Source organism: Pectinophora gossypiella, chromosome 14 (genome assembly GCF_024362695.1).
Source record: "Pectinophora gossypiella chromosome 14, ilPecGoss1.1, whole genome shotgun sequence".
Lineage (NCBI taxonomy): Eukaryota > Metazoa > Arthropoda > Insecta > Lepidoptera > Gelechiidae > Pectinophora > Pectinophora gossypiella.
The window spans coordinates 15497606-15510822 of record NC_065417.1 but is presented as its reverse complement, the minus strand read 5'-3'; the positions used below and the strand labels follow the sequence as shown (position 1 = coordinate 15510822).

Below are 13217 nucleotides of genomic sequence, written 5' to 3'. Positions count from 1 at the left end.
TATACTATAGTATCATTTTAATACGACTACTACTATATTTAACTGACATACTAATTATTTTGTGCAATAGAGAATATTTGTATTGTATTGAAATATTTTTTTCATGCTAATGTAGAATACAAAAACGAAATAGCTGCAAATTTATCTATAAACTTATAACTAAACTTAAACTCACCTTATGTGAGATATGTGAGTGAATATTGTTGGTACTGCATCTCTATGTAATATTTTTGTTTGGTATCCTGCTCGATAGAAAGCAAGATACATCGAAATGTAATTAGCACAGGCTTAAATAAGGAGAAGGCGTCCTTCAGAAGAGAGAATTATCTCGTTTCATGGTCTGAATCTAATTGTTTCTTAATTTCTTGTTTCGTAAATTAGGATATTTAGGAAATCTGGAAAATACAATATCTTTATGTAATCTTCATCCAAATCGGAAACAGGTCGAAAAATAAATTAAACGTGAATAGAATAACGCAACATGTAGATGTTACATTCAAACATAATATTATGTTATCGATATCAAAGGACAACACTACTTATAATACTTTGGGTACATGATCTGTCAAAGCTGATTAACGTAAAATGTGAAATCAATTATTTGTACAAATGTGACGGCTTTGCTGAAAATATGCGTCTGCATCGTGCTTAGGGCTCAATAAACTTTACAAAAACCAGACCACGTAATGTATTTCTTGCACACAAACATGTATTATGTGGTCGATAACTTACCCATGGTGAGACATTGTTTGATCGTTCTCCATTATAACACCCATTCTACTCTCACAACCAATAGCTACGCAAGCCATGGTTCATAATGAATAACTATTTCACAGATTGTTTATATAAAAAGTTAAAATAATGTCCCAAAACACCAAAAAACTAACGGCAGGTTTGGTATCCAGCTGACTACCACAACATCTCAAAACGGTAAACACTGACGTTCTAGACAGCGGTGTTTGTCTATGTTTGTTTCTTTTTTCCACAGAGATTGTTGCCATAGGGAAGAAAGAGAGCTGTGATAGTTTGATCGTCACTCTAAAATATTATCCGTCTATTCTATACAAGGTCTTTGCTGTTTCGTCAGTTTATCGGCTTTTCGGCGGGAAACGGGAACGGGACAGTTGCTTTCTTCATTGAGTAATCTAAATAATTAATACGAAGTGGTGTTTTGTGGTTAATGATCGCATTAGTTAGTCGGAAGATATTCGCGAGTGTTATTATATTGGAGTATTCAATAAACAAAGTGTATCTGCCTATTTTCGCTTCGTGCCGGGAAGCCGCTTCATAACTCAAAAGTTTATGCGGACTTTTGAGTTAATTCGTTTGGGGTTCGGAGTAGGAGTCTACTCCGAGGGTGGGGGCTTAGGTTTCATCATCATCACCTTTCATCATTTCATTAATCATCAAGAAAAAAAAATACGTCAGACATGGCTGTATGGGCATAGTTCCCTTTGCCTTACCCTTCGGGGAAAACCAAAACAAAAAAAAAAAAAATCGTCAGTTTATCTGATTATTTTTTTAAATTCGTTTTAATTTTGTTGCGAAGTACACAGAAAAAAGTTAAACTCAATGATAATGACCGCATAAAGTGCAGCTTGACAATGGTATTCAAACTTGTCAGGACCGACACGGAAGAACCTTGCAAAATTCTGTTACCCTCTGGTAAACACTTGATAGGAAGAGGAAAGCTCCTAGAGGTAAGTTTTAGTATGACTCTAGTCAGATGTGTGCCCTGATACGTTATGGGTAGATTGCACGTTATCAATAAGTGAAATGGCCCACTTTATGTATCAAGGTCATGTAAACAACGCAACTATATCGTAATAGAAAATATGACTCATAGGTATTTCCTTAATGTTATTAATTCTTTTAGTAAATCGTTAGTATTGCTTTTTAAAAATATATACCTACTACTTTTTAGAAGTATGTCCAATAGATTTTTTTTTAAATCTTTTATTTAAGTTTGTTATGCCAGCCCCATTGATTAAAAATGTTATATGTATAAACAAAATCACTGCTTTATTTCTAGAAATAATAAAACCTTTACAAGTCTCAACATATTTGATTTATTTACAGTGTGATGACAAAAGAGTTTCAAGGAAGCATGGCGAGATAGAAGTTAATGATGATGCCATCAGTATAAAGGCTGTAAGTATAAAATTTATACAGGGTGTTAGCGAAAAAAACACAGAAAGTTTGTAAAACAAAAAAAAAAACATAAATTTTCTACTTGATATTAACTGAGAATCATGGTCTGAATCATCATCCTAAGTACGTATTCGTTACGATAACACCCTGTATATAACTTTTTTAAATTTTAACAGGATTGCAGTTGACCACTATTTTACCTTATGAGAAACTACCTAAATCCCTCTAGCTTCCTAGAATACCTAATAATAATAATACTCTGTCTTAAAATTGCGTAATCTAATGTAGAAAAAATACATTCTGAAACCATTTGGCTTAACCATTATAGATGGTGAAACTGTTCACCACCTATCACATTGGTCTAATAGGAAGCTCGGTGAAGCATCACACTCACTCACACGACTCACTCCGTCTTACGATTGATGTACCTCTACCAGTTATGTTTCTGAACAGACAAATAAATAAAACAACACATTACAGCTCCATCAAAACCCATGTTTCTACGTCAAAAAGAATTCAGAAGAGACTGCAGTTCTGAAACAGAATTGTGTTGTCAATTTGGCCAACGGTGATAAGTTTGGTCTCCTACCAAACACATATTGGTACGAAATACTTCACTGTGCAGGACTTGACCTTGGAGATCCACCGAATATTGCTTGTGAGGATGAGTCACAGAGTACTGATATTAACAGTGAGAGGTCTGCAGACACCCAGGTCAATCAGGTTAGTAGAGAACTTTTTCTAGTAATCTAAAAATACTTCATGCCACTAATAAACAAAAATACCGGGTGTTAGTGACATCGTAACGAAAACTTTGGCGGATGATTCAGACTATGATTCTGAGTTGATATGAAGTGGAACTTTTCGTCACACAAGTATAGCATTGAAAATAATTTAATAAAATTAAAAAAAAAAAAAATTGCGACGGAAAATTTCACTTGATATCAACTCAGAATCATGGTCTGAATCATCCCCCTCAGTATTTGTTACGATGTCACTAACATCCTGTATAGTCAAATAAACAAGAGCCCCAGTGGATAAAAATTTAAGCTCTAGTGCAACTACATACTTACAAACACTGCATGCCTTTTCAGACAATCCCAGCACCCAATACTGACAACGTAACAAATGAAATGGATGATTGTGATGATGCAGAGTTTTTGAATGTAGAATTAAATGAGAGTGTATTGGGTTCTCAAATGCAAGGTTCACAATCACCATCGTTAATACAAGCCGGGTCGCCTACTTTGCTGCAGCAAATGTCGCCGTCATTGACGCCGAGAGAGACCACACAGTCTGTTGGGAATACCTCACCTTTGATACGTAAGTATTCATTACTGGCTTGTACTGCTGCTGAACTATTGATAATTGGATCGTGTACTAGGTTCAAGATAAGTTATGAAATTCTGATTACTAAATAAATAAATAAAACAACACATAAAAGTAAAGAAAAATAATATTTTTTTTCTATTTAACTTATTTATGAATTATAATCAAGAAAAACGTAATAAAAAGTCCGACATTTAATCACGTTTTTCTATGACGCCAGTGCTTTTTCATACAAATTCCATAGTAATTTCGTGTTTTGACATTTAGTAAAGAGTAACTCATTTGACAAAATTTGACTAGTTGGAAACTAGCCTATTGACCTTGAAAATTATCTACTATACAATCGAACTTTTTTTTAATGTTTTTTTTTTCAAATAAAATACTTTTCCACCTCCTTGTAATCAGCACCACAAAACGACTCGGCAACTGAAAGCTATCCCCTTGATGCACCGCCACCAGAGGTGAAGGCGGACCCGTCTCCGCCCAAGAGGTGTCATAGTCCGGAAGACTCGAAGGAAGGTGTTAAGAAGGTGAAGATTGAACCAGTGGATGTTAAACAGGAGCCAGATGCGAAACCGGGCCCTAGTGGAGATCAGGGGGTAAGGGAGTTTTTGATATCGTAAATAACATTATACAATTAATTATACACAAACCACACTCTGGAGACTTCATACAAATAACCTCGTTTTATACAGATACTACACATCGACGTACACGTGACGTCTGGCCTCATACGATTGAAGACTAAAGTAAGACCGAGGGGGGTGGGGTAAACTTAGCTCAGCCATTTTTTTTTTGCAAATTCATGGCACTAATTTGTGTGTTGATACGAAACCCTCATTGAGCGAATTTTAATCCAGCTGAGTCTGTACGGCAACCGAGCCTTTTTTTTTTTTTTTGACGTGACTTATTGTAGATTTGCCGCAGATGGCATTAACTACTTGGCCGGACAAATGGGGAGCGCTGAAGGCTCTCACCCGGTACAACGTTTAAGACAACAGGCCTGAGGGTGCCCAGTTGGGCGCGAACCTCGGCTCAGGGCGTCGTCTGAGAGGAAAAATATTTGAGAGAATTAATCGACCCTAGTGGGTCGATAGCGATAAGCGCTGAATGAGGGAAATCGTCGACCACGCCGGCGGGGTCGGTATCGGGGTCCTGAAGTGTTTAGTGTCGCGAGCTGATTGGCTGCCTCTATGGCATGGCAACCGAGCCGCGCGCGGCACATATTATATCGAGGGTTTTGACCAAATGACGCAGCGTATACTATCTATAGACGTCATACGGCCATTAGTCGAAGCCCACGATATAACTCGTGTCGCGCGTGACGCGGTCACCGTGCCGCAAATGCTGAACTGGTTTGTTTACCTGACTTGCATTGTGTTAATTTAATTTGCAGCCAAGTTGCAGCGGTAATGCTGATGGTAATGGCGACGCTAATAACAAAAACGCGATGCCGCCTTCGCCGGACAAAGCTAACGCACCAGCGGCGCCGGGGCCGGGACGTGAAAGGTGCATGTATGGAGCCAATTGCTATAGGTAAGTTTAATTCTTGTCGCGTGAGTTTTAAGGTTAATGACCCATTATTGATTTAATTTTTAAGGTGACTTATCCACCAGGATTGTCGTTGATGGCATTAACTCAATGGGGAGCTCTAACGGCTCTCACCCGGTATAAAATCGAAGACCAACTGGCCTGAGGATATCCAGTTGCTGACCTCTGATTGAGAGGGTTTATATTTGGAACGTTTCATCGATTCTAGTGGGCCGATAGCGATAAGCGCTGAACGAGGAGAATCGTCGACCACGCCGGCGGGGTCGGTATCGGGGGTTTGATAATGTCCTCAGCCATAACACCTTGCGAAATGACGTAAATTCAAAAATGTTACATTGACCTTCAACAAGTTTATCCATGATAATTACGTTGAATAAATGATTCTGATTTCTCTTATGGAAATCAAACTCAGAGGTCTTCCAGTTCTCGCAGGGCAACGTGATATGGATACGATTAATCATTATAGTGACAGGCTAAGTGAAGTTGGTTGAGAAAAGACACCGTACGGTTTGCAGGAAGAACCTAGCGCATAAGGCGCAGTTCTCCCACCCGTGCGACGCGGACTGGGGCGCGGGCGAGCGCGGCGTGTGCCCGTGGGGCGCGGGGTGCCGCAAGCGCGACCCGCGCCACTGGCGCCTGCACGACCACCCGCCCGCCGCCGCGCCGCCCGCGCCGCCGCTCCACAGACCAGGTGCGACACGCTACCACACCCCGGACACTTCATACAAAAATACCTCGTTTTACACAGACACTTCACATTGACATTATCGTACACGCGCATCTGTCTGTGTGACATCTGACGCCCATACTGTTGAAGACTAAAGTAAGACCGAGGGGTTGAGGTAAACCTTAGCTCAGCCGCTGGTGGGGAGCGGGGAGTTGCCGTTCTATACAAAATCGGCCTAATCTCTACTGATTACTGATACATCACTATGCTAGTGAACGTCACAACACTGGCTCCTGTACTTTGATAGATCTAACTTGTGGCTTAAAGGCCAAGCAACAAGGTCATTGGTTTTAATATTAGTTAAGATACCTACTATCGGGCATGTATTTTCCATTGTATGCTTTCGCATTGTTGTCACTTTCGACGACAGTTAAATAAACATGGAATTTTACTTATTTATTATTTTTGCCGTAGCGTAGTAGTTCGCCCCCACTGCTTATTAAGTCTTCCTCAAAACTAGAGTGTATCAACTTAGGCCACATTTTCACTTACCGTCAGGTAAGATCGTCGTAAAACGCAAACCTCACCACATTAATAAAAAAATAATACTTACTGTGTTATCTTCGGATATAAATACCTAAACTGGTTACCGAAAATGTTGACTTTGAAACCTCAATTTTCCTTCAATTTGCAGGTATGCAAGTAGTCCAGAGACACGGCAACATTTACTACATAAACGCCCACTCTGTTAACTTCTACGACGATCATTTCCAAGTCGAGGACTCAGACGGAGACAGTGTCGACTTCGATTACGAGTTCTGAATTTAATTAATGATTAAACGAACTTACCTAAGTGAAGTTCTATCACAATTATACGAATGCTTCGTCCGAAGAGATTGGTACCTAGGATAAAGTAAGAATATTCACACATGTAGTAACGCCTAGTTTCTACCACTCTGATGCACTTAGTTGAGAGGGTGGAATGTTGTTTACATTTCCACATTTTTATAATTTGTTTGAGGGTATTTCTCTCTCCGTGCCGCTGGCTCGATCGTCGCGTCGGGCGGTCGTCATTCGTTTGGAGTGATTTCCCTGAGATTTGATGTTTCCAAACCTTCCAGCTGGGTATCCAGGGAGGGTGGGTGGTACCAATCTCTTCGGACGAAGCATTCGTATAATTGTGATAGAACTTCACTTAGGTAAGTTCGTTTAATCATTAATTATACTTCATGCTTCGTCCTCGAGATTGGTACCTAGGATAAAGTAAGAATATTCACACATGTAGACCTTGAGAGTGTTTTGGAAACATCACATTTTGCTGTTAAGAAAATAAGTTTAATAAAATAAACCTTTTTTGTATCTGAATCAACTTATTGTTTATTTCGGCAATTACTTAGCAACTTATACGTTTACAAGTACAAGAATTTTCCTATATAATTATGCAATTCGTTATTAAATGATGACATTATGAAAAAAAAGTTTCATAGATTAACAATAGCCCTCGCCAGCGCCCCATCGTCCGTGCTCACAATGTGCCGGTTGTAAAACCTTGCGAACGTGGCGGAGTTGTTACTCCAGCCAGCAGTCTGTCGTATCTGGTCAACGCTTACCCCTTGTTGTAGAGCGCGGGACGTTGAGGCGTGGCGGGTGCTATGAGCTGTGAAGATAGAGACGTCAATTCCTGCATCTTTGAGTGTGGTCTTAATCCACCGACTCAATGTTTGAGTTGTTACTGCTTTATGGGGCTTTTTGAAGCTTACAAAAAGTCTACTAGATTTACGTATGGGTGATGTTTTATTCAAGTAAGAAATTATAGTGTTTGCGGGGCAAATCTCAATTTTTTCCTGAAAGAAGGGTAAATGCAAAACTGGTTGCTTGGTTCCAATCCGGGAAGTTTTTATTAATTCTGGAATTTTAATTCTAATTTGCGTGGGTAAGATTTCGATATTCTTTATGTCAATCATGGATAAAGTTTGCACTCTATGTGCTGTAACAAGGGCAAGTAAGGTACAACACTTCCTAGAAAGTTTTTCTAGCGGAAGTTCTTCGTTAGCGTACCAGGAGGCTAGCATTGTAAGGACTTGATTACAGTCCCAAGTAACGTCATATTTTGGCGCCGGTGGCCGGAGCCTAAATGCTCCTTTAAAAAATCTTTTAACGCGGTCATCTTCCGCGATTGCACAACCTAATATTAATGCTAAAGCTGATCTACAGCTATTTAACGAACCGTACTGTGCGCCGCTGTGAAAAATTGTTGTCAAAAACTCAATAATTTTAGGAAGTGGCGCCTCGTACACATTAATACAATTCTGAGTACAATAATCGTACCATTTCCTAAAATAAGTATCGTACTGTTTAAATGACGTACGCGAAATAGAGGCCAACATTATTTCTATTGAAGATTGCGGAACCTTTCGTTGCAGCAGCGCTGCCCTGATAATATCCCTGCCACCAGGGTAAGGTTGCGATGGATGTTCTCGTGGCTGGAATGAGAAATTAACGCATGGTCATTGGGGGCGAAGGTTACGCAGTCTGATATTAATAGTTTCCTAAAGACAGGATACCATGGTTGTGTCGGCCAAGCGGGCACAACCACGATACCTGTAGCTTTGTCCAGTATTATTTTTCTAAGAGTTTTCAAAATAATAGCGAAGGGAGGAAAGGCATAGAAAAAATAACTTGTCCACGTTATGGTGAATGCATTGACTGTGTATGCATCGGGATCCCTATGCCACGACACGTATGTATTACATTTCTTATTTAACCTGCTGGCAAATAGGTCAATATTGGGTTCACCGAACCTTTCAACAATGGTGTTGTATGCGGAGTCCGAGAGCTCCCATTCGATGTCAGGGTGATTCCGTCTAGACTCGGCATCTGCAATTTGATTGTCGCTTGATTTTATATAGCAAGCGAATATGAATATTTTTCTAAACTCGCACCATTGCCAAATACTTCTACTGATATTGGTGAGGTGTGGAAACTGAATCCCACCCATTCGATTGATGTATGCGATGGCGGTCGAATTGTCAATCCGTAGTAATATTTGGCAATTGGAGTAAGTTTTGGCAAAAACTTTTATCGCGAAGAAAGCAGCCAAGAGTTCTAAGACATTGATGTGCTGCTGTCGTTCGGCCTGCGACCACTGGCCACTAGCTGTCTGTCCGTTACAGGCTGCGCCCCATCCCGTCGTTGAGGCGTCAGAATAGATTTCTAGAGCATAAGAGTCGTCTTTAATTCTGTGTGACGGTCTCGCCAATGCTCGCAGCCACCATTGAAGGTCTGGCAGCAGCGAACTAGGAATATTCATCAACCTCTCATAGTCGTCATCGGCTTTGAGATTGAGGAACTTGCACCGTTCCAGTTCCTTTGTGTATAGCAGCCCGTACTCTACTGCTGGACACGCTGAAATCAGTAGTCCCAGCAGGCGAGCAAAGCGCCTAATCTTGCAACGTCTGATACGTGTAAACTCCTCAACCTCCTTTGTTATGTTCATCTGCTTGTCCGCTGGTAAGCTGATAGTCATGGAATGAGAATTAATTATGTAGCCTAGAAACTTACATGTCGTGGCAGGGGTTAAAATGCTTTTCTCAAGATTTATTTTAAAACCCAGTGCTAATAATAACTTCTCTGAAGTGGTTATGTTGTCAAGACATTCATCATAGGACTGGCCTAGTAAAAATAAGTCATCAAGATAAATTGTGGACAAATAGCCGCAAAGTCGCAATAATTTGGACACTGGCTTCATAATTTTAGTGAAGACATACGGCGCGGTGTTTAAACCGAATGGCAAGACATTAAATTCAAAAATCTTCCCAGCCCAACGGAACCTTAAGTATTTTTTCGAATCTTCATGTATTTTAACTAAAAAGTAGGCGTCTTTTAAATCCATTGTACACATGAAGCAATCTCTAGTTAATAGTTTGATCGCTGTGCGGAGATCTTCAAGCTTGAAGTGATCTGTTTCAATAAATTTGTTCAGATTTTTTAAGTTCAATATGAACCGAAACTTGCCATTGGGTTTAGGCCGCAAAAATATACCAGATAAAAACTGGTCTTCGTGCGCTTCACATTCAGAAATAGCGCCAATATTAAGTAAATCGCGTATGGCGATCTCGAAATGTTGTATTTCAGATTTATTATACGTAGGTGGATCAGGTACATGGTTTTGGACAACTGGTTTTGAAAACCTTATTTTGTATCCATTTATCCAATCAATGATTGTTCGGTCGTTTGTAATACGAGCCCATTGTTTAGAAAATAGAGCTAGTTGACCGGCGTATCTTACCGTGTCTACCGGCGGCGGGTCGTCTTCGACGGAGGCGGCGATCTCTTCGACGAGGCGGTGTGCTGCCCGCGCTGAGAGGTCGTCTCTCGGCTCCTCTGCTGCGTTTGCTGCCGGCGACTTTGCGCCGGCTGTTTCCAGTTTTTTGACGTCTGCGGCTTTGACGCTTGAGGTTGGTTTTTCTTGGGAGTTTTAGTTGGAATTTTAAGGTCTGAACCGGATTTATTGACTGCTTTTGCAGCTTTTAATGCTTCTGAAAGATTTTCGCCGAACAAATATTTGTCTATGCTGGTATGTGCCAAGTGGTCCTTCATTTCCTTTTTAACGGAATATATGGCGAAGTTTCGTCTAGCTATTGACTCTGCGTGTTGCACATCGCATAGAAGACGTCCCATATCCATCAATTTCTGAAGAAGGTCGTGATTTTTTTCTTTTTGATTTATTTGTTCAGTGATGGTGCTAGATAAACACGATATTATCGTTGCAAGTTGTTGTTGCTTAGCTTGGAGTATTTTGTCTCTTTTGATGACACTCTCCGGCAAGGCAGCTCGAATTTCGTCGTTAAGCATGGGTGCTCCCGTCCGGACACAATTGTCCGGGGTCAGGTACTTCTTATTCAATTCTTTACGAAGCTCTCTGTCTATACCTGAGACGGCGAAATGTTCTAATCGATTTGCGATTTCTTTGTGGATTGAAGGACCATATTCAATTTTGGCTGTGGGATCTTCGCCTAGGATTTCCATTGTGGCGCTATCCAGACAGTCCATAAGATCAAGAGGCTCAGCTTGAGTAGCCGAGGTGGTTTCCTCGTGTGGCGCGGCGGGCGGCTGCTCGCAGATCAAGGCGGCGCCGGCGGTACCGGTGGCGGTGTCCGGCAACGCTGCAGCAGTAGGAACCTCCCTGTCCGGGGGGTTGCAGCCGACCCAGGCGGCGTCGAGGATATTCCGAAGGTCATTATTAATCATCTCGGTCTGATCGTCTGACGACGAGAGCTCTCCTGAAAGGAGTAGGGAGTAGTTAGGTATTTGTGGTGACTTGGAGCGTAGGCGGCAAGATAATATTCCCAGAGAATAAGACGCAAGCCGACTTTATAGCTCTGTTCGGTGAAGTAGAATTCGCAAAGAATTAACCACAACCCGGTTGATGTAATAAGTGGGTATTGCAAAATTACAAGTAAATTCCTTGTATTTTATCGGTAAGGTAGAACTCACACAGAATAAAACTCGAACCGATATTAAAAAACGTGGCGAGATAGCCTCGCAGGCTTCCCTGTCCGTTTAATGCAATTTTACTTATTACGTCGTTACCTTGTATTTCTTGAACTCGTTCAGGTGAAGATTCCCTCGACGATGATGATGATGAAGACTCGATGACCCGATGTCGCCGTTTACTGGTACTACGATGTTCACGAACTTGTTTTTCTAGTAGTTTAATTTTTTTGTAAATACAATCCAAATCGGGGGATTTGGCACGTTTTCTTTTCGGCATTTTTTATGCGGAATCACAAAATACACTATTAATGTCACGTGGTATACACTAGAATACTAAACGCGTAAAACTTTAACGTTTTTATTACTTTTGTTAAGTAAGTATTACGTAGTATCACGAGTGGTCGAGCACTAGAAAGCGAATGACGACCGCCCGACGCGACGATCGAGCCAGCGGCACGGAGAGAGAAATACCCTCAAACAAATTATAAAAATGTGGAAATGTAAACAACATTCCACCCTCTCAACTAAGTGCATCAGAGTGGTAGAAACTAGGCGTTACTACATGTGTGAATATTCTTACTTTATCCTAGGTACCAATCTCGAGGACGAAGCATGAAGTATAATTCTTTTTATCTGTGATTTTTTAAAATTTTAATGTTGCTATTTTAAAAAATGACAAGTTACCAACGTAAGTTTATTTATAAGTAGAATTATGTTTTATAGCGACCGCCAGGAAAAAGCGGGTAAAGATTAGAGTGGATGAAGATAGTGAAGAAGACTTTCTGCATACGAATCTGATTGTCACTGGGAAGAGGGCTCGGAACACTGTGAGGGTACAAAGTTGGAGTGGCTCAGAGAGCGAAGACGAAGACCCTTATAAGACTGACGAGTCTGATGAATGGGTCCCCGACAGTGAAACACAAAGTCAGAGCCAGAATACACAAGACGATTGACTCGGTAACAATAGTTGCAAGTTTCCGAACGAAAGCACACCCCAGATACTCCAAAGAAAATCTCATTCCATGTGCCTAATGCACTTACAAGTGCGAGCGGGACACAGTCAGCGCGCGCTCCCTCTTACTCCATGGTTACCGCCATTTAATATTAAAATAAGACTCAGAGGGGGTGAGGTAAATCTAGCTACGAATAGGTGCGGGGCGGAGAGTTACCCTTGCGTTCTATATTTTTTTATTCTATGACAAAAGTTAAGATTTGAAGTGTTTGACTTGTCTCTGTATCTAATCTATTTTTCTATTGTTCAGTACAGTTCATGTAGCCGAAATGTAATGATAAATATATTTATGATCTGTAATATTGATTTTCTTTTCTACCCTACTACATCTCATACAATGAGTTTACAAGGAGTGTGCGAAGTAACAGCGGCTAGTAGTGTCGCTGAACTATCGAGATTTTGTCGAGAGGCCTATCGACAACTCTAACCTACGATAGTATCGACATGCGACTGACACTATGAGTAATAGTTTTTGAAATTAATCTCAACCTATTGATAGGATGATTGGACTTACTAACGATCGGCGACACTAACCCGACCGTTAACCTAACCCGTTTCAAGCAACGCCGGTTTTTTTTTATATTGTACCCACTCTAGAAATACTAGGACTCTATCGATAGGGTTAAACTACATCCGTCATCATTTTCCTATACTTTGTCCTTTTTTGTTACTCAGAACCGTCATTTGCTAGAGCGAGAGAGAGCGACCGCACGCTATCGTCGCTACGCTATACTGCCGCGTGAAACAATGGCGTCACGCAGCTCCTCTATAGTAAATTAATTAAAAAAACCAATTGTAATGAATAAAAATCATCTATTCACTCAACATTGGAATAAAAAAGGAATAAAGCCGTTCGCACTTTGGCCGCGTTCGAAGTTGCATTGTTTCAAACAAACGAAACAAAAACCAAAAACGCGTTGAGAGCCCGCCTAAGTACGAGTGTCCTTAAAGTAAACATGGTAGCAGTGATTCCCTGAGTGAGTGAGTGAGCAATTTTCCCACTTTGAGAAC

The 13217-nt window shown here is 40.7% G+C and overlaps 2 protein-coding genes across 4 annotated transcripts; one reads left to right on the top strand and one right to left on the bottom strand.

Annotated features, from left to right (window-relative positions):
* The first annotated feature begins 1219 nt into the window (after positions 1-1219).
* On the top strand, positions 1220-12506 carry LOC126372759 (aprataxin and PNK-like factor). Of its 2 annotated transcripts, none has more exons than XM_050018636.1 (8): positions 1220-1700; positions 2080-2151; positions 2632-2874; positions 3246-3474; positions 3886-4079; positions 4877-5016; positions 5547-5722; positions 6393-6528. In XM_050018636.1, exons 1-8 carry the CDS (start codon positions 1605-1607, stop codon positions 6518-6520), a joined length of 1278 nt encoding a protein of 425 aa, XP_049874593.1. In that variant the 5' UTR covers positions 1220-1604; the 3' UTR covers positions 6521-6528. The 2 variants fall into 2 exon arrangements, with proteins under 2 accessions (XP_049874593.1, XP_049874592.1); XM_050018635.1 differs by lacking the exon at positions 6393-6528 and adding an exon at positions 11918-12506 and having other exon boundaries at positions 1226-1700.
* Positions 7147-11603, bottom strand: LOC126372770 (uncharacterized). Of its 2 annotated transcripts, none has more exons than XM_050018648.1 (3): positions 11291-11603; positions 9987-10980; positions 7147-8575 (listed from the first exon to the last, which is right to left on the bottom strand). In XM_050018648.1, the coding sequence occupies exons 1-2, from the start codon at positions 11469-11471 to the stop codon at positions 9992-9994; spliced, it is 1170 nt and encodes a 389-aa protein (XP_049874605.1). In that variant the 5' UTR covers positions 11472-11603; the 3' UTR covers positions 7147-8575; positions 9987-9991. The 2 variants fall into 2 exon arrangements, with proteins under 2 accessions (XP_049874605.1, XP_049874604.1); XM_050018647.1 differs by having other exon boundaries at positions 7147-8181.
* Positions 12507-13217: the final 711 nt, after the last annotated feature.

Excerpts from the sequence above, each read along its gene's own strand:
- LOC126372759 (XM_050018635.1), top strand. The coding sequence starts at position 1,605 with ATGGTATTCAAACTTGTCAGGACCGACACGGAAGAACCTTGCAAAATT. Across the intron at positions 1,701-2,079 it reads GAAGAGGAAAGCTCCTAGAG|TGTGATGACAAAAGAGTTTC; the intron begins GTAAGTTTTAGT and ends ATTTATTTACAG. Across the intron at positions 2,875-3,245 it reads CAGACACCCAGGTCAATCAG|ACAATCCCAGCACCCAATAC; the intron begins GTTAGTAGAGAA and ends ATGCCTTTTCAG.
- LOC126372770 (XM_050018648.1), bottom strand. The coding sequence starts at position 11,471 with ATGCCGAAAAGAAAACGTGCCAAATCCCCCGATTTGGATTGTATTTAC. Across the intron at positions 10,981-11,290 it reads ACGAGTTCAAGAAATACAAG|GAGAGCTCTCGTCGTCAGAC; the intron begins GTAACGACGTAA and ends TACTCCTTTCAG.